This window comes from Aspergillus affinis, assembly GCF_023601865.1.
Source record: "Aspergillus affinis strain CMG 70 chromosome Unknown NODE_2_length_704391_cov_89_054091, whole genome shotgun sequence".
In the NCBI taxonomy this organism is placed as follows: domain Eukaryota; kingdom Fungi; phylum Ascomycota; class Eurotiomycetes; order Eurotiales; family Aspergillaceae; genus Aspergillus; species Aspergillus affinis.
The window spans coordinates 189,370-214,961 of NW_026515783.1; the positions used below are offsets into that span (position 1 = coordinate 189,370).

General features: G+C 48.6%; 5 protein-coding genes across 5 annotated transcripts; 2 read left to right on the forward strand and 3 right to left on the reverse strand.

The window, feature by feature from the left end:
- Positions 1 to 7,216: 7,216 nt before the first annotated feature.
- Positions 7,217 to 9,137, forward strand: KD926_005867 (peptide MFS transporter; the record flags this gene model as incomplete). The annotated part of the gene is made up of 4 exons (XM_053098259.1): positions 7,217 to 7,251; positions 7,350 to 7,657; positions 7,711 to 7,928; positions 7,983 to 9,137. The coding sequence occupies 4 exons, from the start codon at positions 7,217 to 7,219 to the stop codon at positions 9,135 to 9,137; spliced, it is 1,716 nt and encodes a 571-aa protein (XP_052960905.1).
- A 4,891-nt stretch (positions 9,138 to 14,028) lies between these two features.
- On the reverse strand, positions 14,029 to 16,179 carry KD926_005868 (uncharacterized protein; the record flags this gene model as incomplete). Its single annotated transcript, XM_053098270.1, has 8 exons — positions 14,029 to 14,147; positions 14,195 to 14,637; positions 14,692 to 14,920; positions 14,987 to 15,019; positions 15,086 to 15,102; positions 15,420 to 15,505; positions 15,579 to 15,742; positions 15,831 to 16,179. The coding sequence occupies 8 exons, from the start codon at positions 16,177 to 16,179 to the stop codon at positions 14,029 to 14,031; spliced, it is 1,440 nt and encodes a 479-aa protein (XP_052960906.1).
- Positions 16,180 to 17,391: 1,212 nt separating this feature from the next.
- Positions 17,392 to 18,616, reverse strand: KD926_005869 (Gag/polymerase/env polyprotein; the record flags this gene model as incomplete). Its single annotated transcript, XM_053098281.1, has 5 exons — positions 17,392 to 17,594; positions 17,687 to 18,038; positions 18,113 to 18,331; positions 18,391 to 18,516; positions 18,575 to 18,616. 5 exons carry the CDS (start codon positions 18,614 to 18,616, stop codon positions 17,392 to 17,394), a joined length of 942 nt encoding a protein of 313 aa, XP_052960907.1.
- A 3,185-nt stretch (positions 18,617 to 21,801) lies between these two features.
- KD926_005870 (syntaxin) lies at positions 21,802 to 23,079 on the forward strand (the record flags this gene model as incomplete). The annotated part of the gene is made up of 5 exons (XM_053098292.1): positions 21,802 to 21,807; positions 21,944 to 22,094; positions 22,160 to 22,632; positions 22,683 to 22,962; positions 23,015 to 23,079. 5 exons carry the CDS (start codon positions 21,802 to 21,804, stop codon positions 23,077 to 23,079), a joined length of 975 nt encoding a protein of 324 aa, XP_052960908.1.
- Positions 23,080 to 24,242: 1,163 nt separating this feature from the next.
- KD926_005871 (BolA family protein) lies at positions 24,243 to 25,044 on the reverse strand (the record flags this gene model as incomplete). Its single annotated transcript, XM_053098303.1, has 3 exons — positions 24,243 to 24,420; positions 24,573 to 24,679; positions 24,901 to 25,044. 3 exons carry the CDS (start codon positions 25,042 to 25,044, stop codon positions 24,243 to 24,245), a joined length of 429 nt encoding a protein of 142 aa, XP_052960909.1.
- Between the last annotated feature and the right edge of the window lie 548 nt (positions 25,045 to 25,592).

Here is a 25,592-nt window from a genome sequence, read left to right on the forward strand (position 1 = left end):
TCAACCATAGAAACCGACGGCATGTATCTCTCAATATGTTATCTGACGAGGTTTATACCAATTTCGATTCAAGTTCTGTTTCCTTTTCTTTCTGGGGTTTGTTCAAGGCTTTAAAAAAAGAAGAAGAAATGAGGATGAGAGATCACCTTCACGATGTTTCATGCTATTGCTTAGGACTTTGCTGGGTTTCATTTTTTCTTTTCTTTTCCTTTTTCTCACTTCTATTTCCTTATTCCTTCTTGTGATACATTTATACATAGTGAATAGTTCAACCAAATCGGAATCTATTATTGTGAACTTCCTACTCGGATTACGAAGAGATGACTCCATAGACGTAGAACTGATTTTCTGTTGGATAATCTCGTGATGAAGGCAACCGTCATTCACTGTTCATGGTTAAGGGAAGCTTCCCTTCCAACCTCCCCCTTCACTTCTCCCACATAAAATCTCATCTCCTCACTCTCCCTCTCCCTCTCCGTCTATCCTGCTGTTTCTATCTCTGCTTCAACCTGTTACATTTCTTCATCTCATCCACTTCATCGGCTTTCTTCATATAGTCCGCTGGATGACGTTTTGTGTATGCTGTGACTCATTTCGTCTCTCTTTCCCACTGATCTTCTATGATCACCTGGGCTGGATGTGAGCTCGTGTCTCATCTGCGTTCGGTGAGTTGTAACAATCGTCTCTCATTTTCTCTCTCTCCTCTACTTTTAGCTCCTCGTTCGATCTCTGACCTTGCTTTCAATTCGCTGCGACTGTTACAACCCCATCCATCCCATATTCTGTGGATGAGTCCCAGGACCGCATGGTCGGGCTGGTTGGGGTCGGGCCTGGGACTTTTGCTCACCTACTAACCCCGTAGACTAACCCAGGGCCCTGTGGTTGGGTGATTGGGTCGGGCCTGGGATAATGACATTGTCAGGGCAGCAAGGTTAGTGGGCTACCCTGCTACGTTAATGGACTCAGCGGGGTCTTTAAGGTTATAGAGACAGCAGTACCGGGGGTCCAGGCCTTATCATTTGCGGATGATATAGGTCTCCTAGCCCCAGGGTGTTCAGTGAAAGAAACGCGCGAAAAGCTACAGCAAGCTGCAGAGATAGCAATCAGCTGGGGCCAGATGAATAAAGTCCAGTTCGATGCAGAGAAACAAAGGCGGTCCTCTTCACCCGAAAACGAGGCCAGGAACTTAGGGCCCAGACTCAGCGAGCCCGTATAGTGGTCGATGGGCACTAGGTCTCATTCAACCAAGAAGCCACCCGATGGCTAGAGTTATGGCTGGATGCAGGCCTCACCCTAAAAGTCCACTATAATACATGCCTACGGAAGGCCCGCACAGCAGAGGCCGGGGTACAGTCTCTATGCCGCAGACAGGGCCTGCCCCCAGGCCTAGTACGCAGGATCCAGGTAGCCGCAGTGCAGTCAGTAGCTCTATATGGGGTAGAGCTCTGGTAGTAGGGCTAGAAAGACCGGCTAGAAGGGGTACAACAACTGCTCAATCGACAAGCTCGAGAAATCACGGGAATGCTCAGAACTAACCCTATCGGCCCCCTTATACGGGAGGCGGGCCTAACACCAGCTGAATTTTTACTAGAATCGAGACAGCTAGGATATACTATCCGGCTACTAGGTCTACCAGAGAACCATCCAGCAAGACAAATTCTTCCGGTTAGCTTTAGAGAAGGGGATCAGCACATACAGCCTAACGAACAGCCTGAAGAGGACCGAAATTGGGCGGAATCAAACCGGGGACCTTGGTCACTAGGTTAACATCTAGCACGCCAGCTAAATAAGATCCTACCAGTGGACCCATCAGGAGGTTGTGAAACCTCAATACAGATCTCAGAGAACAGCTTTCCAGGGCAGATTATCATCAAGCCTACAGAGGAAGCACTAAAGGCAGCCCGGGCAGCTCAGACTATCTGGACAGATGGATCTAGACTAGAAGATGGGGAAACAGGAGCTGGAATAGCATGGCAAACCCAGCAAGGTTGCTAAAAGACAAAAAGATGACCAATAGGAAAAGGATATGAAGTCTTCGATACAGAGCTTCTGGGAGTCTACCAGGGACTACAGCTAGTGAGAAAGATGGGAAACCAAGGACCAATTACCATACTACTTGACTCCCAAGCAGCTATAAGCAGGCTACAATACGCAAGACCTGGACCAGGTCAGGCAATAGCTGCCTACATACGCACAGCCGCTCAGGACCTGCTATCTAGAGGCCAAAATCCGATAATTCATTGGGTCTCAGGACATGCAAGCATAGAAGGAAACGAAAGAGCAGATTAAGCAGCAAAATAAGCTGCAGTACAAATACCGAGACCAGACTGCAGAGAGATCTCACTAGCATTTATTCGTAGGACCTGTACAGAGGTGTTGAGAGCAAACAGATAACACCAGCTAAAAAATAGTCTGAGCCGGAGATCACAATCGACTCAGAAAACCTATAAGCCTGGAAGAGGCTGGCAACTAGATCCTATAGCAGCAACAGCTACTAAGGGCCTAGCTAGCCGATACTTCTAGATAAAGATAGAACATGCAGCTATCGGATCATACCTATACCGCATTAAATCTCGGGAAAGAGCGACCTGCCAAAACTGCCAAGCTCTTAGGGAGACAGTCTCTTATATACCAATCAGCTGCAGGCAATGGCGACGGTAACGAGAGGTACTATATACAGCTCTAGATAGAGCGGAAATAGCAAGGCCTTCCGTACAAGAATCTTACCCGGAAAGCAGGCTCTTTAGGGAGCCTAAAGCTACTAAAGCCCTACTGGACTTTATAGCTAATACGGACGTGGCTCTTTCCGGAGAACAGCACCAGAAGGACCAACACAGAGCAGAGAGAGACAATGAAAGGGGCCTAGAAGCTCTAGAGGAGGCTGAACGGACCGGAGAAGGCTAACAGGAAGGGTGGCCTGAGCACACCTAGGCGTCACCTATCCTGCTAGAATCCCAAGGAGAGCAAACAAGCTCAAAAGCCCTGCGCAAGAAGGCGGTATGGGGCGAGGAAGAGGAACAGAATGTATACAAACGAGGGAATAGCCCTAGGAACTGATAGGGGCCTGAGGCTAGGCCTCAGCCCGACGACACACGGTCTGTCATAACCCAGGGTCCTGTGGATGGGCGGTTGGGTTGGGCCTTAGATAATTATACTAGTCGCGTAGCAAGGTTAGCGGACAATCCTGCTACGTTGATGAGTTCTTTTGCTAACTACCTCACTCATCTCCATCTCGCATGGTTTGATTCCCAGGACCGCATGGTCGGATCGGTTGGGGTCGGGCCTGGGACCTCGTAGAACTAACCCCTGCAGCTTTCTTCCAGGGCCCTGTGGTTGGGTGGTTGGGAAGGGCCTGGAAATAATTCCTTCTGTTCATGAAGAAAGGCCAGTGGTTCCAAATGACTCAAAGGGCTGAGTGACTGCTAATACTTCTAGGGATCTGGAGGGGGTTGACGTTGACTAATCGTTATAGGTCAGTCATACATTGTTGAATTGATTTCGAATTATCTCTGTCGCGGACGCTCATTGATCCCTTGAGGAGGAGGGAGGGGAAGATGAAGCTGGTGGATTGGATTATCGTCGCAAGTTAGTGATACCATTTTGAACACTTCCGATTGAGACCTTGTACTGATACTTTTTGGCTTGTGATTAGCAGAGAAGAGAGACCGAGACCGGGAGCTACTTTGGGTTGGTGGAATGCGGAATACTAGTGCTAAGAGGCCAACACCCGATCAAAGAAGACCTGATAAATTGAACGAGTGATTTGGATGTCTGAAATAGCCGGAGTGATGGATATCTTCCCAACTGCTCAACGAGGATGGAAAGAGATCATCATGGTGTCAAGAACCCTGGCTGTGGACCGGTGTAAAATGTACATACTTTTATCCGAATGAACTTTTCTGCATGGTTTCAATTACATCTCCCTATCTTATTAAAAGACTTCCACCATAAGACAAAATAAGGAATACTAGTGGTTTTGAGGTGCCTCAGACATTCGAGACATGCAAAGGTTTGTTTGTTGTTGGAGGTCATCTGCACCTTACCCATCTTTCGTAGATACTCATATCATCAATCACTTTCATCCCACCAGCCATCTCTTTGGCGTTTCATCAGGAATCCAACAGACGTCTTATATTACGAACTTTCTGGTTTAGAAAAAGGATTCTGAGGTGAGTGCAGACGACTGAGGGCTTTTACATGAGGCAGGAGCATCCACTTGGCCCCATCCATCATTTCGCATGGGTACGGCGAATGCTCGGTCTACAATTATCGACTTGGAGATTTCACAAGAATCGCTCAGTCGAGGACTTGAATATTCGGCTTCCTTATTGGTCTCTGTTGATGGTAAGTACACATCATTATCCCACTTGTCCATCCCGGAGGCAACAGGAGCAGGAGCAGCAGCGAAACCATCTGTTAAGATCCCAAAGGGGAACAACAACAAGAACCCATCCAAGTTTCTAGACTCTTGGACAAAGCACGAGCTAATACTTTAGCTACTGCATCCGGTCCGATATCGCTGGCCGTTTGTCTCTTATTCTGGCACGGTCATTCCCTTCCTATTTCCCATCGCCATGGTTTTGACAATGGAGGACCAGTTCATTGAATACTGTTGGAGAAAACAACCTTCTCAATAGAATTGCTTTTAGATGAGTTCAATGCGGTGTGAGTGTCGGAATATCCGATGAAAGCCACACCCATCCGGGACAATTTGAAACGTCCAGACTTCCGATATGTCCGCTCAAGGCTCCATCCTCCGTCATCCACAGACGTATGATCCACTTGCTTACGCCCTTCGCGGCACGCCATATTAATGATGAATTGGAGACGGATTTAAACAGTCACCAGGGAGTCAGTCACACTCCGTGGAGTGGTGGACTGTCTGGTGGATTGTTCTTGGACAGTTACCAGAAGATGGTTACACAATGTCGGACAATTGCGAGCATCCGTCAGAGTTGTATTGTACGACAAGGTCCAACGGCAGGGGTTCTTTGTAGTTCCAGCAAGGCTTGGGGATAATCGGCACCATCTTCTACCTTATTGGTCGTTGTCGTCATCTTTCGGAGTAGAAAGAGGCATGTACCCCATAGTCCAGCTCCTTCGGACGGCGTCCGCAGGGGGGGTACCGAAGATCAATCACGACATCCATCTCCATGGTCTAGATATGAACAGAGGTATCGCCCCCTTCCGCCCAAGCCATCCTTTGCAACTTATCCGAGCTGCGCGATAGGTGATGGCGTTCTTTCCAAGACGCCGAGCTCGTCGGTAAGCCAGCCAAGAAAGTCAAGAAAGCCCAGATTGGCCAGCATCACATCCTCACTATTTCGGCCGTCTTGGTACTCGCGGAAAAAAATGCTGGGCATGGACCTTCGTCTATATTATAAGAGGGATGCTCTCCCCCTCCTCCCATGTGTGAATGAGAGGATGACTCCTGTGGTCCTCACGCCTTGGCTCTGAACAGACACGGCAGATCGAGACTCAGGACAATGGCAACAGCAAGCCCAAAGCTAGCATAATCGGGCCAAATAACCCTATCAGGAATAGGTGAGAGAGACATGACTCCAATTCTCTAACATGTTTATGATTTTCCCCCTTTTTTGCACGAAGGGAAGTCGGCGGTGACGCCCCCCATCGTCGGGCGGATGCGAAGTCGGAGCAGGGCGGCCTGGGAGATAAGGCGTCAAGGACGGGGAGATACTTAACGTGGCCGGTCGCTGCTCCGATCGGTCATTTCCCTTCGTTTGTCGTTTTTGCCAAGAGAACCGGATCGATTGTTCAATTTCAGTCTAATTTCACTGACTCGGGGTGTTTGGGCCTTTTTGCTGACCTCCTCTTCTGCGAGATGATCCAGGTGACACGACATGGATGGCCCGTCTTATTGCCGCGAGACATGCTTCCTTCCTAGTTCATGTCCTCCTCTCAGATGATCTCGATACTACCTTACGACCCCTCTTCTCAGCCGAACACGGTGCTGGCGGCCTGAACCGGTCGGAAATCCGGTGGAACTCCACCCCCCTTGTCCTCGACAATCAATAATGGCCTCGCTCTGATCCTATCAGCCTCTACGACTGGCCTCATCCCTAGCGGGGAGCTCAACTAATGCTACTCCGTATTCCAACTTACCAACCATGTGACGATGATTGGGCACTACGGAGGGACCAATATCGGGCCATTGGGATTGGGATTGACTTTGGCCCTCTCCGCATTCCGGGGTAGCGACGTGGTATTCGATGTGGGCGTGGGTATCCTGGAGGTTGGAAGAGAGTTGGGGATTGGATCATCAGGTTGACTTCGACTATCATTACTCGATGGACGGTGATGTTCGGTCGGATATCCAAGGAAGCATGGGCGGAGGGAGCAGCCGTCATAACCGAGATGATTATCCGTGGGCAGAATCTCAACCGACGCTGGCCAGGGGGAACCTTCCCACGCCGACTCCAGAACTCCAGGATTTGGTCGCTCGCTCGCTATCATCTGCTCCGGGATGCTCTAGCGGACTTACGAATAAGACGAGAGATGCTTATCTGCCCTTGTCGACAGCCGTGAGAAGCACGAAAGGCAATCCGTTACCTAACGAGTTCCAGTTTTCCGGAAGCGGTGCTGCCGGTGGCGACGGCGGGGGTCCGTTTGATTGCCCCAGTTCTTGCCCTCTGACTTTCGCAGATTAAAAAAAAAAAAAAAGTTCGAAAAAGCAAAAAAAGAAAAAAAAGATAGGAAACACTCCGGGCTTTGGTCTTTAGTCGACGAGACTAAGACTCGACTACTCGACACCATCCCGAACAAGGCAATTCGCCCACACCCATCGGCCTCCTCCGACTGGCCGTTTCCAGAATGCCTCCCCAATCTCCGTTGGTGCTCGGCTGATGCTTAACATGGCTTGTCATATCTTTGCTCTCTGCCCTCGACGCCTCCGGGGTTACATTCGTGGATCCGACTAGCCTCCTTCGCGCCACGCGATTGCGTTTTTAATTTTTTTTTTTTTCTGGTCATGGTCTAACGATGGGGCCTGCCCATGTTTCTTTGCGATAAGACGGTCCCGCATCGGCTACCATGGCCCATGTCTCTCCCACTGTGAGTAATACCTGGAGCTTATAAGGTGAGGCCCATGTCCGTTTCGGTCTCGCTGTCTCGTGCGCATCTTCTGTGAGGAAATTTTGAGTCTCAAGTTTCCCTCTCTTGCCGTGGGATTTTCTCCTGGCTTGTCCACCTCAGCAACATGTCCGTCAGAGATCAAGAGGTTGAGATCACTCAGTGAGTTTGCCTTGTTTTTCTTTTTCTCCTCTTTCCCATCTTCCAGTCTGGCTCTGTGACTCAGTCTCGTCCGTGGAGTCGTTCCCTAACATTTGCAGACCACAACCCGTGGTGGATGAGAAGTATGCCGATGCCAACGAGAAAGCCCTCGGTTCTACCCCCGATGGCGAGGAGCCGACCGACGAGGAGTCCAAGACTCTGCGTCACATCGCCGAGAACCTGCCCATCTCGGCCTGGCTGGTGGCCATTGTCGAGTTGAGTGAACGTTTCACCTACTACGGAATGTCCGGCATGTTCCAGAACTACGTCAACCTTCCTCTTGACGGCAGCCAGGGTCGTGGTGCTCTGGGTATGGGTCACCAGGGTGCTACCGGCTTGACCACTTTCTTCCAATTCTGGTGTTATGGTAGGTTTCCGCACTTGCGTCCCGGGCGCGTCTTGATATACTGACTCGTCTAGTTACTCCCATTATCGGTGCCATCGTTGCCGATCAGTACCTCGGAAAATACAAGACTATCGTTCTCTTCTGTATCGTCTACCTGGTCGGATTGCTTATCCTGGTTTGCACGTCGATTCCTACCGCCCTTGCCCACGGTGCTGGTCTGGGAGGATTCATCGTTGCTATCCTGATCATCGGTCTGGGAACTGGTGGTATCAAGAGTAACGTCGCTCCTCTGGTAAGCAACCCCATCTTGGCCTGTGCATCTGCGGAGAGAGACTAACCTGCCCAGATTGCCGATCAATACAAGCGGAAGAAGATGGCCATGTCCACCACCAAGAAGGGTGAGCGGGTCATCATCGATCCCGCCCTGACCATCCAGCGTATCTACATGATTTTCTACGGCTGTATCAACCTCGGATCGCTCTCGCTTCTGGCCACGCCCTATATGGAGCGGGACATCGGCTTCTGGTCCGGATACCTGCTTTGTCTCTGCATGTTCGCTGTGGGTACCACGGTGCTCATTGTCGGCCGCAAGTACTACGTCGTTCGTCCGCCCCAGGGATCCATCATCACCGACGCCTTCAAGGCGCTGTGGATCATGATCGTCAACCGCAACATGGACGCTCCCAAGCCCACCTGGCAGGCCGAGAACGGTAGCTCTCGTGCCGTGCCGTGGGACGACCACTTCATCGACGAGCTCAAGCGTGCCCTGGTTGCCTGCCGTGTTTTCGCCTTCTACCCTGTCTACTGGGTCGTCTACGGCCAGTTCTCGAGTAACTTCGTCACCCAGGCCGGTCAGATGAACGGTCACGGCATCCCCAACGATCTGATGCAGAACTTCGATCCCATCTCCATCATCGTGTTCATCCCTCTGCTCGAGACCCTCGTGTACCCCTTGCTGCGCCGCTTGCGTATCCGCTTCCGCCCCATCACCCGTATCTCGCTGGGTTTCGTCGTCGCCTCTCTGGCCATGATGTACGCTGCCATTGTCCAGCATCTCATCTACGTTGCCGGACCCTGTTACGAATCGCCCGGTTGCGACCTCTCCATCGTCGACGGCCAGACCCAAGGAAACGACATCCACATCGCCATCCAGACCCCGGCCTACGTGTTCATCGGTCTGTCCGAGATTTTCGCCTCCGTGTCCGGTCTTGAGTACGCCTACACCAAGGCGCCTCCTTCAATGAAGTCCTTCGTGCAGTCCATGTACCTGCTCACCAACGCGTTCGGATCCGCTATCGCCGAGGCCCTGACGCCCGCCGCCTTCGACCCGGCCATCATGTGGATGTTTGTCGGTCTGGCCTGCGCCTCGTTCATTGCCGGTATCATTTTCTGGCTGGTGTTCCACCACCTCAACGCCCAGGAAGATACGATGAACGCCCTGGATGCCGAGGATTCCGAGACTCCGGAAGACTGGCACCACGATAAGAAGCAGGACAACTAAACCGAAAACCCAGCTAAAAGCGAAAAAGCATAATCTTGCATACCTGCTTTTCGTTGAATTTCTATTTCCTTGTATCATAATATATACCTCACTGATTTCGCATACATAATTTGTTTTGGGGATGAAGAGCGATGATTTTGGAGTTGGTCCGCGCAGGTCCGCGTCAGAGCAACCTACTGAGCAAATGTGATGGACGGCGATGGGGACGTGTGATGGGGACGCGATAGATGTATATACATGAATTACGCTCGTTCTATGAATATTGAATAACCTCTATTGAGCTGATTGATTTTCTTTGGTTCTGTAATTTGCATGAAGTGTTCTCTGTACTCCCGAGTACATTTACCTCGATTCCGCGCCTTTTCGTGACAGTGAACTAGAATCAGGACTACGGAGTGGTCCCCTCCTAGTAGGTACGGACTACGTACGGAGTACGGAGTCAAGAAGGGATTGAAATTAAAATTCAGATCAGAGCTGCAAAGGAGATGCGGAGTGGAGTCAACCACTGTTCTTACTTTTAGCACACAAATACCGGGGACGCAGTAATCAGTGCAATAACTAATCAATAGCGATTGATTGTTAAAAGTATGTATGTATGTATGTGTAATTGGTCCTAACTAACTACTTATCAAGGAATGACTCAAACCGAGTAAAACTAGGTAATTATGTAGGAGGTCCCTTCAAAACAAAGAAAGGGAGATCAATCGCCGAAATCTCCAAAGTGAAACGTCGTTTGCTGCTCCGTAGGTGCTCGTTCGTCTGAATCCCGGGTCCCGAGCTATTCGCGGACCGAGGCCGACGCATATCTTCCTGAAGTGTCAGTGTCAGAGTCAGACTTAGGGTTGGACGCCAGCCATTTAAAAAGGTACCAAACCAACTCCGTTGACCGTTCTCCATTATCGTGTCTGGAATACGACTACGAAACTACGAGGACAGGTCCGAGGTCGGTACCTACATTTGCTTCATCCTCATCGCCATGAACACATTTCCATAGGTTAGGATTCCATCCACACATCCGGGTACCTTTTTTCTTTTCCCGTTCTTTTTTCATTCTTCTCTTTCGGTGAGAACTGAGAATTGAAAATCAACTATAACTGGTGGGATTAATTAGCTAGCTCCGGAGTTACTTAACCTAGGGCTAGTAACTAGCACTCCAGGAACACCTACACCGTAGATAGTTAGACCCGAGAGCCAGTCCTGTGTAGTGGAAGTGTCTAACCCAAAAAGAAACCCAGGTATGCCGGACCTGCAGCACAACTCCGACAGAGAAGGGGTCCACTTTCCCACCTCTCCACTTTATTTTTCAACGGGGTGAACCAAATCCAAATGGCACAGGCACAGGCAGATGGAGATGGAATGGATGGAGATGAACCTTGAGTGTTGAATGGAATTGTAATTATTGTGGTAAGTTGATGTCCGGGTTTTCTTCTATGGCTCTGGATTGGACGGTTAAGCGGGTATGGAAAAAGTCTTGTCTCTTTTTGGCTTGGCTTGGCTGCCTTGGCGGGATGGGATTGGGTTAGGTCTGGTCTTAGTGTTCTGGGTGGGATGCGCTAGGAGAGATTGGGTTAGGCTGGGGTGGTGGTTGGACTGGTGTGCCTGATTTTTTTTTATTGCTGTTTAATTTTTTTTTTTTTTTTTTTAATCGAGGTGTTAGAAGAATAAATAAGGTAATGGACTAAAAGGCACCGTGGTTGGGACTGAGTCATGGGGGAGAATCCGCTGTCTTTGGGCCTTTACTCTTTGGTTCTTTCTACTCTGTTGATTGTGAAATAACGCTATGCTATTTTGTATGGTGAGATACCTTAAGATTGGACAGACCAGACCGTACTCTACGGTGACGGTGAATTATGGATAAGGTAAAGCGTGTCTATTTGGGGAAAGCGCGTCAATGCCGCTTGGCATCGCGGTGCGTGGCTTACAAAGATGCCTTCTCGTCGCTCTCTCAAGAGCGGTCACCCGACGGTCTTCCCAATTCGAAGCCCCTTGAAGCGTTTTTACTATTGGATCAGTCTTCGTATGTTCTGTACTTCGCCACCCCCTTTAACGTTATGGGTTGCTTGTTACTCGTGGGACCCTCGTCAAACTGATTTTTATTCGTTTGAGCGGATTATGGGACAACATGACGCAACTAAGAAGCTCTGTGAGCCTGATATCTTCTTATTGATTCGATAACTACGACTGTTGTATCTACCTATACTCTGAGGGCGGGATTGTTATGGGCTTTTTCTCGTGTCAGGATAAGCTAGGCACTAGATACCTACCTAGTTTGGGCATTCCGAGGATCATCACCAGTCTTTGAACCCGACTATGCATGAAACATGGGAAGTCAGAGGAATATATTAGGCCTTGGTGATAAAGGTATGAAAAGCATCCGTATCGATGAGCTGAGGGCCGTTAGATTGTTTGCCGACGCTTAATAACAGGACCAGCTACCCGGAAGAGCTGGGAGCTAATCCGACCATTTCTATATAGGCTGCCACGTATAGCTTCACTGATTGCTTAGCACCCTCATAATAATGCCACAGCTCTTATGGCGGTAGGCTCGATCTAGATAGTACAGCCAACGCCTTGGTTGATTATGATCCAATTAATCCGATGTCATCTGCTATTAGTGTGGATGTGCTAGGCCTATGCGCTGTTCATACGCAGCTTGAGTTTGGCACGATATTTTACTGTTTATAAACCTGTATCTTTATTGAGGGATGCACGTGCTCCATGCTAAAGGTTCCCCCTATGACCACATAATCCGTATGGCGATCAAAAAGCCACTAAAACCGTGGCCTTTCATGGGGCAACCTACTCCAGGCAGTGGAGCATACCTCACGTTTTTACAATCCATATGGTAGTAAGCGATCTTACTGCAACTGTGGCCTCCCATATGGCAGAGTCCCTCAGCCCAAATCGTCTCATGTGGAATGGCATGCCTCGTGGCTTCATAGTTCATATGGAGATCAACAATCCGCCAAAACCGTGGCCATCCACATGGCAGAGTTCCATCTGGTAAAACATACCGTGCGGTATGACATAATTCATAGCTTCATCATCTATATGGTGACAGATAATCCACCCAATACTATGGCCCTCCAAATGGCAACGTATAGCATAGAGTATTCCTTATTAGCCAACTCGTAAGTCCATAGCTTTGACTACGGCCACAGATGCAACGCTACGTTCGGCCTAGGGATGCTTTCGCCTGTTATATTATTCTAATTAACTTGGTCATGAACACAGTAAGTAATTGTTATTTACCAACTTCTATCACACTGACCATAGCATCTCAAGCAAGATGCATATATGGTTTGAGAGAGTTTAGCCCAGGGGTTATCTAGAAGAAGTCATCTTGGCAGAACGTTAGAGCGAGAGACATTTTAACTGCTCAATGATCTATATTACCTGGAGAACATCCCAGGTTGGCTTTATTTGGTATACTCTAGACAAGGCTGGCTCCTAAGAACTAAAAGCCGGAAGACTCGCCTTTTTTGACAAACGTGCTTGGTTTTAGGAATTCAATTACTATTTTACTAATACATGAATTTTGTCCTACGTACTTCCCCGGTCAACCCTTTTTAGCATACAGACGCCAATATTTGCTGTTATGATTAGTTAGGGTCCCTTATATTGTGATAGATAATACATCTATCTTAATTGATCTGCTTATGGAGAGTGGCCCATTCTTCACATTTAGATCCTTATGTTTACAGCTGTATTTCTAGTGGATATACCCGATACTGTCCGGGGATTCGTGACACTATACAACAACTTCATGCGCCTTTAGCGAGCCAAATAAAGTTGAAAAAATCTAGGTCAGATACAAGTCCATCAATACACATAAAGAAGGTAGCCCTAGAATGCAAGATCTCAAAGATTAAAGGTCTCTAGCGGAGGTCTTATGTAGTCAAGCGATGCTGCGATACGGGAATTAGGCACTACTCCAAGCTGAAAGGGAGGTGGATGCCTCATTTAATTAGCAAAATATGAGAGGGTTTGGTATTAAGGTATTTCCGCCTGGAGCGCCCTGGATCTTTTGTATATAGTTAGGGCAGCGCTCCAGCGACACCCCCTAGTGTTGTAGCGACACCCCTTTCGTTCCTGCGACACCCCCACGTGATTTATTGTTCCGTTTCGGGTTAGCCTAGGAACACGTGACTTCGAGAATCGACATTGATAAGATATAATTAGCTCGGAAGTCAGGAACAACGTTAATCCTTCCGAGGCTCATATTTTGCAGAGGCCACGACCCTCTTCAACACTTGAGCACTCAAGTATCTCTGTACTCTAGGCTACGTTATAGATAGAGTATTACCTCATTCATTTGCATTCTCCTTATGGTTTAGGCCTCGTACAGCTCAGACCGATCGAACTCCCACCATTCCCCTGAGTTTTACCACTTCAAAACGGAACAATAAATCACGTGGGGGTGTCGCAGGAACGAAAGGGGTGTCGCTACAACACTAGGGGGTGTCGCTGGAGCGCTGCCCTATAGTTAAGAGTCCCGGCAAAGAGCCAGATAAGATATTTTACTTAACCTATACTACTCTGCTAATTTTATTTTATAGAGAGGTGGGTAGCAAAGATGTAAACAAAGTAGCTACGTTTGTTCGATTACATTAGATAGCTACCTTAAAGAAAAGCTAAATGTCCCACGTTGTACGTACTTCGTCCTTATGATTTACTTACCGTACCGTGTGCATAGTTAGTCCTTATGACCTACCGTAGTATCCCGCTGTCATATACGGCGCGGATGGCGATTAATCCAACGCATCTTCAACCATCCATGAGCTTGCCATACTAAACAAGTTGAGTACAGCGAAACTTTAGGGTTATAGAAGCCATGACCTGCTAAAACTTATGAATGATTATAAAGCTATTAAGCTACTAGTCATAACGTCTAATTTGTATTCTCCATTAAGACAAAAGTGTTGACTTCGCAAAGATCTGACGCATCAATCACTGTAACCTTCTGATATTCTTCAGAAAACACAACGTGGTACAGATGGTCCCTGAACTCTAGAGAAGGTGTTAGTTAAATCATAAGTAGGTGGCGGCAGAATTACCTGGATGGGATTTTCGTGGCAGTATATTGGTGAAGTTGAGAACAATATATTGGTCCATCTTTCCTTTTTCAATCAGGGTAAAGTATTGTCCATTTGGTTTAAACCTGTTCATGTGTTCCTGAAGCCGGTTACGATCTCTTAGGAGTTCCACTCCCCACTTCTTCTGGATAAGAAGGAAGTCAATTGTTCCACCTTTAGTATCTGACTGAATTACGAATTCGGGAGACATGACAACATGCCCATCCAGTAAAGGAAAGAGGCAGCGATAGAACTCCTTCTGGTATTGATCTTCCAGTGGTCGGGAATTACCTGCTAGCGAACGTGGCGCATGTGCTAGCTGACACGGCTGAAAGCGTCTGATGGTGTCGAGCGCTAATTCTAAAGGAGTGACGTAATCAAGTTGGTTATCAGAGTGTTTCTCGGAGAAAAGACACTGGCAGTACCTAGATCATTGGGTTAGCAAGCAGCACAAAGTATTCTATAGACTTTGCGCCTACCAGCGGTGGATTTGACTTGCGAATATGAATTGTTCATCACCATCTGAGTTCTCTGCATGGAGCCATCCGTTCGCCAAGATATTTTGCAGAGCTTTTTGTAACTTTTCGCTCTTATTTAGGAATCTAGATTGATAGAGCCCATCACGAGCAATAGCTTCTTTGAGCACACTGGTGATAGTAGGGATTTGTAGGATTTTCAATGGAGGCAGACCCCTGGAAAACGGGAGGGCTTGGAGACATGTGAAAATTCCATAGGATCATGGAAGAGAGTTTTGCTAATTGTTTGCCAATAGACAGGTTCGCAGATTCGCACCATTGATGAGAGTTGCTATTGTGGACAGCATTAAGGTTAGTAAACAGATCAGCGATGCATCGTTTTCAGGATAAAGCTTACCGGTACAGACCTCAGAGCTTGTACAAGCGATGTAATTAGCCCTACATGTCCATTGCTGCTTTTGAACAATCCTCGTTTCAAATCTTGCGTCAGAATAGGTCCACAGTTTGGTATGAAATGTGGCGCTTATTGTTCGACAACTTCAATGGCTTCATCTTCCTCCAGTAACAAGCCAATAGGTCTCCAAGGTGGTCGAATATTGACATCAGGCCTGAGTGATATCTGCTGTCCCGCAGCGAAAATCATGGGTGTCGCCATGTGTTTCTGTTCGAAACCTGAAAACCCCCTAGTCCCTGCTGAAGGCGATTCATTTTTTCCCCTTAAGATAAACCACCTAGGGTGAAGACTTGCCATTCCCAGTGTCGACGTTTGGGGGTCCAAATTGTCCACGAATCCAGCAGCTTGCAAGGTCAGTTTAAACTTGATCCAAAGATAACAGAATGTAAACATACATTCATCCGTTAACAGGACTCAGCTTGAGCTGGCCGTTCACCCATCCAAGATTGTTTGCAGGCTGCGGCGCAGCAACGTTAGGATTGACAGCGGGCTGCTGTGCAGTAGCAGACTCTGTGTCGAAATCCTCTTCGCTCTTCCGAACGCGCAGACCGTATGCTAACGTCAAGTCTCGCGCCACAACATTCCAGTCCGTATCGCCATCTAGGAAGGAACCGCCAGCGCTGTCCAGGGTGTGACAGTAAGAAGTAAATTGAAATTAGCCTGCAATAACCGAATGGTTCCCGTAGACTTAGGATCCCGTATCGATTTGGTGGGGATAAATTCGCAGGTATTGCGGTGAAGAATGCGGTTCTACCGCCGCGGACAATCGCGAGATGCCCAGTGTGACGAGGATGAGTATTTTCTGCAACGAGACCTCCTGGTAATCGGAGGTGGTTTGCCGGCGAAACGTTAGAAGGGGAGGGCGAATGGGGACGGAGATCGTGATTGTGGACCGGAAGCCCATTAATCCATTTCTCAACCAAAATCTCAGGGCGGGAACGGTGGATTGAGATTAGGATAACCAGCTTTACCTGGCCTTCAGAGCGGCGTAGCCACCAAAAGGCATCAAGCCTGAGTCGACTGAAATTCCCAATCATAGCAAATTACCGGCACAATGTTGTCATTAGGTCGCCATGCCATGAGGCCAGGGGAAACAAGTTGCCAGTCCTCAGTTCACAGCTCTTCTGGCAACAGTGGAACTTAGGAAAGTAGCCCCGTAAGATGTACCCTTCATACATCCCACCCTTTTCGTTCGGTCCGCTCATATTGGAGGACTTTATATACTCATTTCTCTGCCGGCATAAATTCGCAGTGCACCACCTTTCTCTCAAAGCCCGGGATGCTTTCTCGTCGACTTGTCGTGAACGAAGAGGATTTTTGACCCGATTGTACGACGAACCACATACAATTTGCTAGAATATGTCGAATCCGTTTGCCCGTGGTCTGCAAGGTGGTCCCCTCGCCGAAGTTGAATTTGTTAACCACTTTTGTGGAGCATAAAATGATGAGCGTGGCTCTGATATGGCTAGAAAATCGGATGGAAACGCTTGATTATCTCTCATACTGCAACTGCAGAGGTTCTAGAAATGCAGCGGCCCGGTGTGGGTCAGCTGGCTGACCAACTCCGTGCAGGCTAGCGCCGCAAGCCATACCAGCAGGCTCCAACATAAAATGCTTTGGTCCGCTTTTCTAAGGGTTCTTCCCTTGAGTGTTTCCTCAATTGCATGTGCAATGGAACCAGACGTCGACTTCTTTAGAAGCAACTCGGAAATCCGCTTAAAGTCATGACTCATGAAGACTATTGAAGAAGGGTGTATGATGCTGTCGAAAACCTCAATACCTTTTTCAAGTAATATTGCTTTTTTCCACTCCTCGACTTCTTGTTCTTCCCAGAAGGTCTTGAGTTGATTCTGGGAAGGACAAGTCCGTTTAAGAAACTTTCGCTGTTAACCAAAGTGCTCTATTCTTAGAGCTCTGTCCTGCTCTTTATAGTCCTTGAAATAACCGATGTCCGTAGGTAAGAGCATGAATCCAGGGTTATGCAAGTTATCGAGGTTTCGATGGCGAATAGTGCCCGTGAGCTATCTGAGAATATAGCACATGTGGTTAGTAGCCAAGCGTAGTTAGTATCTTGAACTTTTGAAGTGGTTCATCCTCATGAATCTGTATTAATATAATTCCCTTCAATCGCCTCTGGTCTGTTTCGTCCCGTTTGGACTGCTCTTTTACTACTGCCTGTGGGATCCGTCGCGGTCCGCCTTAAGCTTATCGTACTTTTCTGTAAGACCGGCGAGCTCTTTCTCGAGGGCCTAGTTCCTGGCCCGCGTGCGATTCCACAGTTTTAAAAACTGATATGGGTCGACATCGTCGTCCAGCGAGGATTGAGGATCAGACGGGGAGGAACGTTGTGTTGAAGCCGGGTCAACCTTGACCTTTGGGCGGAATTCCACTGGAACCTCCTTTTCAACGACATCGGCAACAGTCTTATCCGGCATCTGGAACTTGAATTTGCCTTCAGAATCGTAGTTGGCAACCTTGGGGAAAGCATAATTTTCGCGCCAGTCGATATTGGGATAACGGTCCATAATCTCGGTGGTGACCGACGTAATTCATTGTTAGTGGCCTGTCGAACTAGTTCCTTGTATTCGGGCCCTTTGCGCATCGAGGACTTGGACCTGTAAAAGGGTCTCCGTTCTTTCATGCTGTTGGAGTCGGTCTTCCTGCGCTTTGATTTTGTCTTTCGCCCTAGACAGCTCTCTGCCCAGCTTCGCGTAGCTTCTCTGTAGAGATAAATACGCTTCCGTGGAGTAGAGTAATTGTTCGTTTCCTCGGGCGAGCTTTTCGGCCGTGGTGTTACCGATAGGACCTGCTTCACGTGTTCTTGGTGTTCGATCTCGTTATCACTGTAGATGATCAAGTCGTCAACAAATGCGGTCATAAAGCGGTCTAAGTAGTTCTAAGAAGATGTCGTTAATCAAGCGTTGAAAAGTTGCAGGTCCATTGGTAAGCCCGAACGGCATTACTTGATACTTGTAGGTCCCGTATCGAGTCCAGAAGTGCTTCCTCCAGGATGGGTGCTTCAACACCAGCTAACGTGTTGCCTCGGAGCGTATCCGCTACTAGCTGGGCCCGGGACGTGCTCTCCAGTATATAAATTTCGTCCGGTTGGGTCTTTCGGTAGGTCCCGTCATTATTTCGACGCTGTTCTAAGACGTTCGTTTTCTGTTCTCGCTCCCTTTGTTGAATCTTCTGGGCTCCACAACGCTCCTGTAAACTCCTAGCCACCCTTTAATATTCCTGGTCATGACAGGCCTCGGGAGTCGCTTCTTTCCTTGACCGAGCACCTTCGAATACAGCAATTGTTCATTTCTTTGGGCAAGTTTTTCGGTCGTTGTGTTCCCGATGGGCGCTTCCACACCACCTAACGGGGTGGTCTGCACCGGAACCAAGACAATCTAGCAATAATTCAGCCACAGATAAGCTTTGGCATACTTCCTTTGTCTCCCAGCCTTTTATCGCGGGGGCTACTGTCATCAATCGACTTTCTTGTCTTCGTGGTCCCTACGTATAGAAAATAGGTAGCTGTCTCCTTTGTCATTCCGAAAATTTCACCAACGACTGACAGTTTTGAATGACTTCATGCATCTTGTCCTCGTAGGAAAACTCAGCGATAGCTCTTAGCGGATTCTCTCGTCCTCTACACGAGGAAACGAAACGGCGAAGCTTCGTTCGTAATATCCGAAAGCCAAAGCGCAGCCAACTTTCGGAATCGTAGGCATTTCATTTTTCGACAATTTTTCTAACTGCACACGCAATGAGTCCTATTCTTTTTCGTGATCTGAAAACTCTGGGAAAGTTTGAGTTTCGTTGGAGGCATCGCCGAGTTCCATCGTACCTTCTGGGAGGGTGGATCTGGTTCGACGCGGACGTATCCACGAATGGTTCAGATTCTCATCGACAATCGGTTTTTTTATCGATTGACTTGTCCCCCGCGACGCCAGCGGGGGACCAGTGGAACTCCACCGTTAGGCTGGTTGGTGTCGCACGTATCGGTCGAAGTGCAAAACGCGCCGTGGCCCAAAGGCGGTGCGAATTACGACACAAGCACATCAGGTTTGCGGGCGTCTCACTGTTCTTGACTGCGTCGATCCATTTACTGATCTTCGCTTCTCTCCAGATCGTTCGCAGCGTTTCCCAAAATCCCGAGGACGACGAAAACGGTTGAAGAATAAGAGAGGACGGGCCTCCTCGTAAACAGGAGCGTCGACCCGATCCCTGCTATTGGATCGCCTCGTAAGGTATCTGCTATTAGTCTGGTTCGAGTAGTGTCCTCTAAGACTTATATTTCGTCCAAGAGGTGCTTTCTGAAGATGCTATCTTCATAGCACGTTGAGGTCCCGTTGTCGATCTTTGGCAGCTCGGGTATGTCAGCGTGCTGTACTGCTCCGTTCTGCGCGTTCTGGTATCTTGCTCTTCATAGTCCTTGAAGTAACCGATGTCCGTATGAGAGAACAAAACGCCCGGGCTGAGCCAATCATCGAAGTTCTTGTGGCAAAGGGCACACAGAGGGATACCGTTGTTCATATAAGATGTTGCGGCATATCTATGAATCTGTTAGTGATGAGCTACAGTTCCAGCAGGTGATACCGTTGCTAAGCTCTTTTACCTGTGTCTTTGTCGTTTGTGGTTCCGTTATTTGATTTTGGCAGCTCGGTGGACGAGATATACTCGTCGTATGATGATATTGGCCTCCTGCGTTTCCTTGTCGACGACAAGGCCGACGCGGACAAGCGTCCCTGATAATCCAGCCGAAAGGGCCATTGCTGGTACAGACGTTACATCAGTAGAATGCTAGTGGAAAGAGTCCAGAGGAACTAGTAGTTGGTACTCCGTAGAGAGAAGATGTGATGAGAGAGATGGAGAGGAAGAGGAGTAGGGAGAGAAGCAGGCGGTATTTAATGAAGAGCAGACGAAGCGGGAAAGGTGAATGTACGCCGTAGGGTGATAGGGAATCTACGGATACCAGTATGTGAATAACTATAAGATTTAGAATATTCCCTTATAAGGCGAGATGAGGGTTAATTGATCCATGATCATGCTGTACAGCGGTGGAGCCCTAATGTTAGACGACTCCACCGGGCGCTGCCCGTTCATTTCAGGCTAATTGGCATCTGCATTGGTGAATCAAGTTGAAACAATTCTGTGAAGGTTAATCTGTTGGATGATGTATTTCCCCTCCTGCCATCTCTGGCTGGAAATGGGTCAATATTCATCGAACGATGATTGTATACACAGTGTGTATCTCTGCCTCAGGCCGCACGAAAAAAACGCGCCGCATGGCTGACAAAGCCGGACGGTGGCTGTGCAGCGCCTGAGGCTCAACCAGGCAGAAATTTACTCCGGCTGTTCTAATTATACACACCACAAGCTGTCTAAGTCCCAAGTCCCAAGGTCCGTCTAACGTCGTTCAGGGTCTCGGTGGAGCTCACCCGGCAGACAAGGCCGGTTTGAGGTTGATGGAAGAACCGGTGAGCTGAGAATGCATAGGACGGGGCCAATAACACTTGGGGATCTCGTGGAATGGGTGGAGGAAGCTGTGGAAGGGCGAAGGAAGTCGACAGCACCGTTAGCTCTTACATCGTGACATGGTCGGTGGGGGCAGCACACCACGAGAATCTGGAATCTGTCCGTATAGAATAATAGAAGATCAATCAGATAGACTGGTTCTGGCAGTAGTTATATAGATGCCTAGTATAATAACTGTCCATGGCTATGAGACTGGTATCTCATATCGAGCTGCAGATGACGTGCAGACTCGACTCCGTCTGGTTGACGGACATTATTATTGGCCTACAGTGGGATGTGCATCCGATGCACCCACGAATTGGTCGGACTCCATCGCGAAGGCTTAGCGGTGTTCTTTGTCCAGGCATAAGAGAAGAATGGCACTGCCTGAATCAGGCAACGAAGACTGCGGAGGTGTACGGAGTATATCTTCACTCTTCACTCTTCATTCTTTACTTCGTAGACTTAACTCAACCAAGTCAATTCAATTCAGAGGAAAGATCCAAGACATCCAGTGAAAGTATTGCCCAGGACTGCCCGTAGTTTCGGCCGTTTCACCACCAGCGAAAAGGGGACTCGACGATCGGTCTGTGCATCGCCCCGACAATCATAATTTTCGTGAGATTCGCCCCTGAACGAGCAAAACAAAATTTTAGACCAAAAAAAAAAATTGATTTGAGCATTGTTTTCCCTTTTGGATTTTGTACACAATCGTTCCAACTACCACCGACACTCTTTTTCCCTGGACTGTCGGGCGCAACGAGAACCGTCGTCACGACTTGCCGCCCCAAGAGACCAGCTCTTCAGCCACTCCCTTCTTCTCTGCTCAGCCGCGTGTCTCACCCGGCACTCATCTCTTTTTCCTCCACTTGTTCTCGCTTTCTCACTCTCCTTCAACCTCCCCGTGAACCATCGGGATTTCTCGCTTTCTGCCTTCGTCGCGGTCCTTTTTCTCTTCTCTCCGTCTGCTCGCGCCTTTTTCTGATCATTCCGGTCCGCCTCGTTTCCCGTACGACCCGGTTCTGTCATCGATCCGTCCGGTCCAGCTTAGTCCAGACCCGACCACCATTTGTTCCCCTCGCCGTTCCAGCGATTCGCAGTCCTCTACAATCCCATCCCCTTAAAAATTCGACACGTCGAATCCAACTATCATCATGAGTGTACGTTCGCTCCGGATCTGACCCGCTCACTCGCTCCATACCCCTCTCCTGTCCCTGTTGCCCCCTCCTGGCTCCCCCTCCTTACCCGCCGGGCGCGCAAGCTTCACATCCACCGACTGACCCCCGGCTTACATAGTATCAGAATCTTGAAGGCGGCCAAGGCGGCGGCTACGGCTCCTACAACCCCTACGGCCAGGAGCAACAACCCAATGCGTACGGAAACCAAGGCTATGGCCAGAACCCCTACGCCCAGGCCGGTGCGACGGAGGCCGGCAACGGATCCTACGGTATGTGCGCCCTCTTGAGTGACACCGAAGCAAATTGAAACGGACTAACCTGGTGGCCACTGCAGAGATGGGCTCCTACGGCCAACAACAACCCGCCGACCCCACCTCCCTGCTGAACAAGTGCCGCGAGATCAACGAGGGAATCAGCGACATCCGGGCCAAGCGTGAGGGCCAGCTGGCCGCCGCCCAGAACGGCATGCTCGACTCCAGCAACGTCAAGGAGGATCAGGTGGCCCGTCAGACTCTGGATTACATCGAGGATGAGATCAACAATGGCTTCCGCTACCTCCGCGATCTGATGAAGAAGATCAAGGGCACCCCCGGCTCCGGCGACAGTCGCGTCCAGACCCAGATCGACGTCGCCAGCCGGAACCTGCGTCGGGAAATCGAGCAGTACCAGAAGACCCAGGTCGAGTTCCAGAAGCGGTTGCGCGAGCAGGTGCGCCGACGATACGAGATCGCCAACCCGGAGGCCACCCCCGAGGAATTGGATGCCGGCGTGGAGAACGTTCTGATGGGTCAGGAGCAGATGTTCCAGGTACGATCTGACTGAAGTGTAAAGATGAGGGGCTTGCTAATAGCAAATAGGTTTCTGGCAGCCGGACTGGACAGGCCAACGATGCCCGTAAGGCCGCCATGGAGCGATCGGCCGCTATCCGGAAGATCGAGCAGGACATGACGGAGCTGGGTCGGTTGTACCAGGAAGTGGCGGAACTTGTCCACCAGCAGGAGCCTGCCATCGAGCAGATCAACCACGACGCAGAGGGAGTTGCCGAGAACGTCGGACAAGCCAACACCCAGATCAGCCATGCCATTGACAGTGCCCGTCGCGCCCGAAAGTGGAAGTGGTACGCACTGCTCATCGTCAGTAAGTCGGATTCATTCTCTAGGTTTTCTACCGGCAATGCTAATCGCTGCAGTTCTTATCATCGCCATCGTGGTCGGTGTGGCTGTCGGTGTTACCCAAGCCAACAAGTCCTCGTAATCGCCGATTGCTCGGTGATCCCTCGACTACGACCCTATTATCTCCGATAATACTTGCGATTCCCACTGCTCATCTTTTTGCTTTACCTTGCTCCCTGAACAAGGTCGGAATGAATGTTTTGTTGTCGATTCCCGCGTCTCTTATGGTCTTAACGCTTTACTGTCGTGTTATTTCTTGGACCACGGTAAGCCGAGTCGCTCGATATCCGTTCGCTATTGTTTCCTTTGTATTTTTATTAGCTTGTTATACCACTGTCTGTTGCTGTTTTTGTCTGAACCAAAAAGCTCATGCTTTCTGTTGACCTTGTTTTTGTCCACTATCCTATGCGCGCTTTTTTTCTTCTTCTCCACCTTTGATTCACTGATTGGTCGTGTATAGTTCTGCATCTTCGTACACGACTTGATGGTCTGACTGGACTGCCTTGGCTAGGATGCGCTTGATGCTTGCTACACATGTATATATTAGAGTCTCTTCGATTACTTCTTTGGCGCTAGATTTATGTAATAATCGTTTTAATAATAATCTGTTGCTCCGATTACTTGGTAAGAGTGAGAGTGAGAGTATGAGCATGAGTATGAGTATGAGTATGAGTATGAGTAAGTATAAGTATAAGTGTAAGTGTAAGTGTAAGTGTAAGGGCTACGGAGACAATGGTTTTATATGATGAGATTGATGGGTTTCATTGAGGGGTTCTTGTCTTGTCGTGTTGGTCAAGGGCATGAGCTAAGTATCGTTGGTCCCACTGTCTACATCATATGTAGATCTTTCGTTCAGGGCGAGGGAGGGGGTAGGAGACGTATCATATGTCTAGGTATGTCTTGATGCATGCATACCTCTGCTGCACTTTTTAATTATGATTATTGATAGGTATAGCATGGATATATGGGGTTTGATTAGCATACTTGCTCTATATCCTCCATCTCTCTAGTTCTAGTTTCCGGTTTCCGGTTTCCGTCTATCTAACTACCCAGATACTGTCAATCTACACTCAACCCAACATGACATAGTACTGTACAATATGATACAATATAATTAACCTTAGTAAAATGGTATAATATAAAAATAGGTACCATAATGCGCTGACTATTTACACTCCCCTCCCCTCCATCTCAACCTACCAAATTATAAGATATGATATGATATTATATGATGATATATTGTACTTATTCTTGTTCTTGCAGCCTCTTCTTCTCCCTCTCCTCCTCCTCTGGCGTCTTTGTCTTCAACTGCAATGCGTGGATTCCTCCTTCGCGACTCATTTCTTCTTTCAAGAGGCCGTAGACGAGCCGGTGTCGGGCGGGTTGCATTTTTGATTGGAATTGGGGGGACGTTATTGTTACACTTTTTTTGTTGTTTGTTAGTAAATGGGGTTGGAGATGTTGGGAGGTGGGTAGAGAGGTGGATAGGTGGGGAGATAGAGAGGTAGAGATGGATGGGTATAGATGGGTAGAGATGGGTTTGGGCATGGTATGTGTTTTTGTAGGAAGACGTACTGGAAATGCGTCTCCTTCGAGGTCGATCCGATCATTGGTGCGTGATGCGCGTGCTTGTGCGAGTCGTTGCGGATGATTAGGGAGGTGGGCGAGAAGGCGGTCGTGAGCTGTTGTTTATTGGGATGATTAGCTTATTCTTCTTGTTCATGTTCTTCTCGTCCTTGCTCTTGGGGTAATGGTAATGATAATGTGTGCTTGAGAAGGTAAGGTGTAGGTAGGGCCGAGTCGGAGTCGGAGTCGAGGGATTGAGTTTAGATGGATGGATGGATGGATGGATGGATAATTATATCCGAGGGAAATGTAGAGCGAAGAGTGTATAAGGATATACCTTCTCACGAATCGTATCCTCCATCGGAGTATTCGACGTCGTCGAAGAAGCCATTCTACGCTGGACTGGAAGCCGAGAGACGAACGGACTCGGGGAAACGAAGCGGCGAGATAGCAGGCCTGAGGTGCTGGTGCGGAGGAGCATTGAGAGTCGGTATTGAGAATGAACCGCGTGTAGGTCCGAAGGTCGAAGGCCGGAATGTCAGGTCGGAGGTGAGGTCGGAGGTAGGTATGGGGTGGTTAAAAGAGACGATGTAAGGTACCGGGTGTTGGTTGGTGATGGAGATGCGAAACTACTGCAGGTGACCGGAGATTAATCGGCTTGCCTGTTTGGGGAGGAGGACGGGTTGATGCCTCAGGTTGATATGATGAGTCAGCAATTTTTTTTTGGCTGGGCAATCAGATCGACGGAGTTGTTAATCGTTACATCTACTGGATGGTATTAAGAGTAGCATTGTGGTCAACTTTTTGTCGCTAGATAATGCCTGACTCGATACTTATTACGAGGATGGATCATCTAATTAACCAATACCTATGATGACTATACCTAAATCGAGGAATAATATACTAGAGCTACAACTCTGCACTAAACAGAATCCTTCGGAAGGACTCCCTTTCTTAAGTAGAGACTAGAGAATGTGCGATTTAAATCACCGCTCATGAGACTAGACGATACAAAAAAATCCGTTGTTA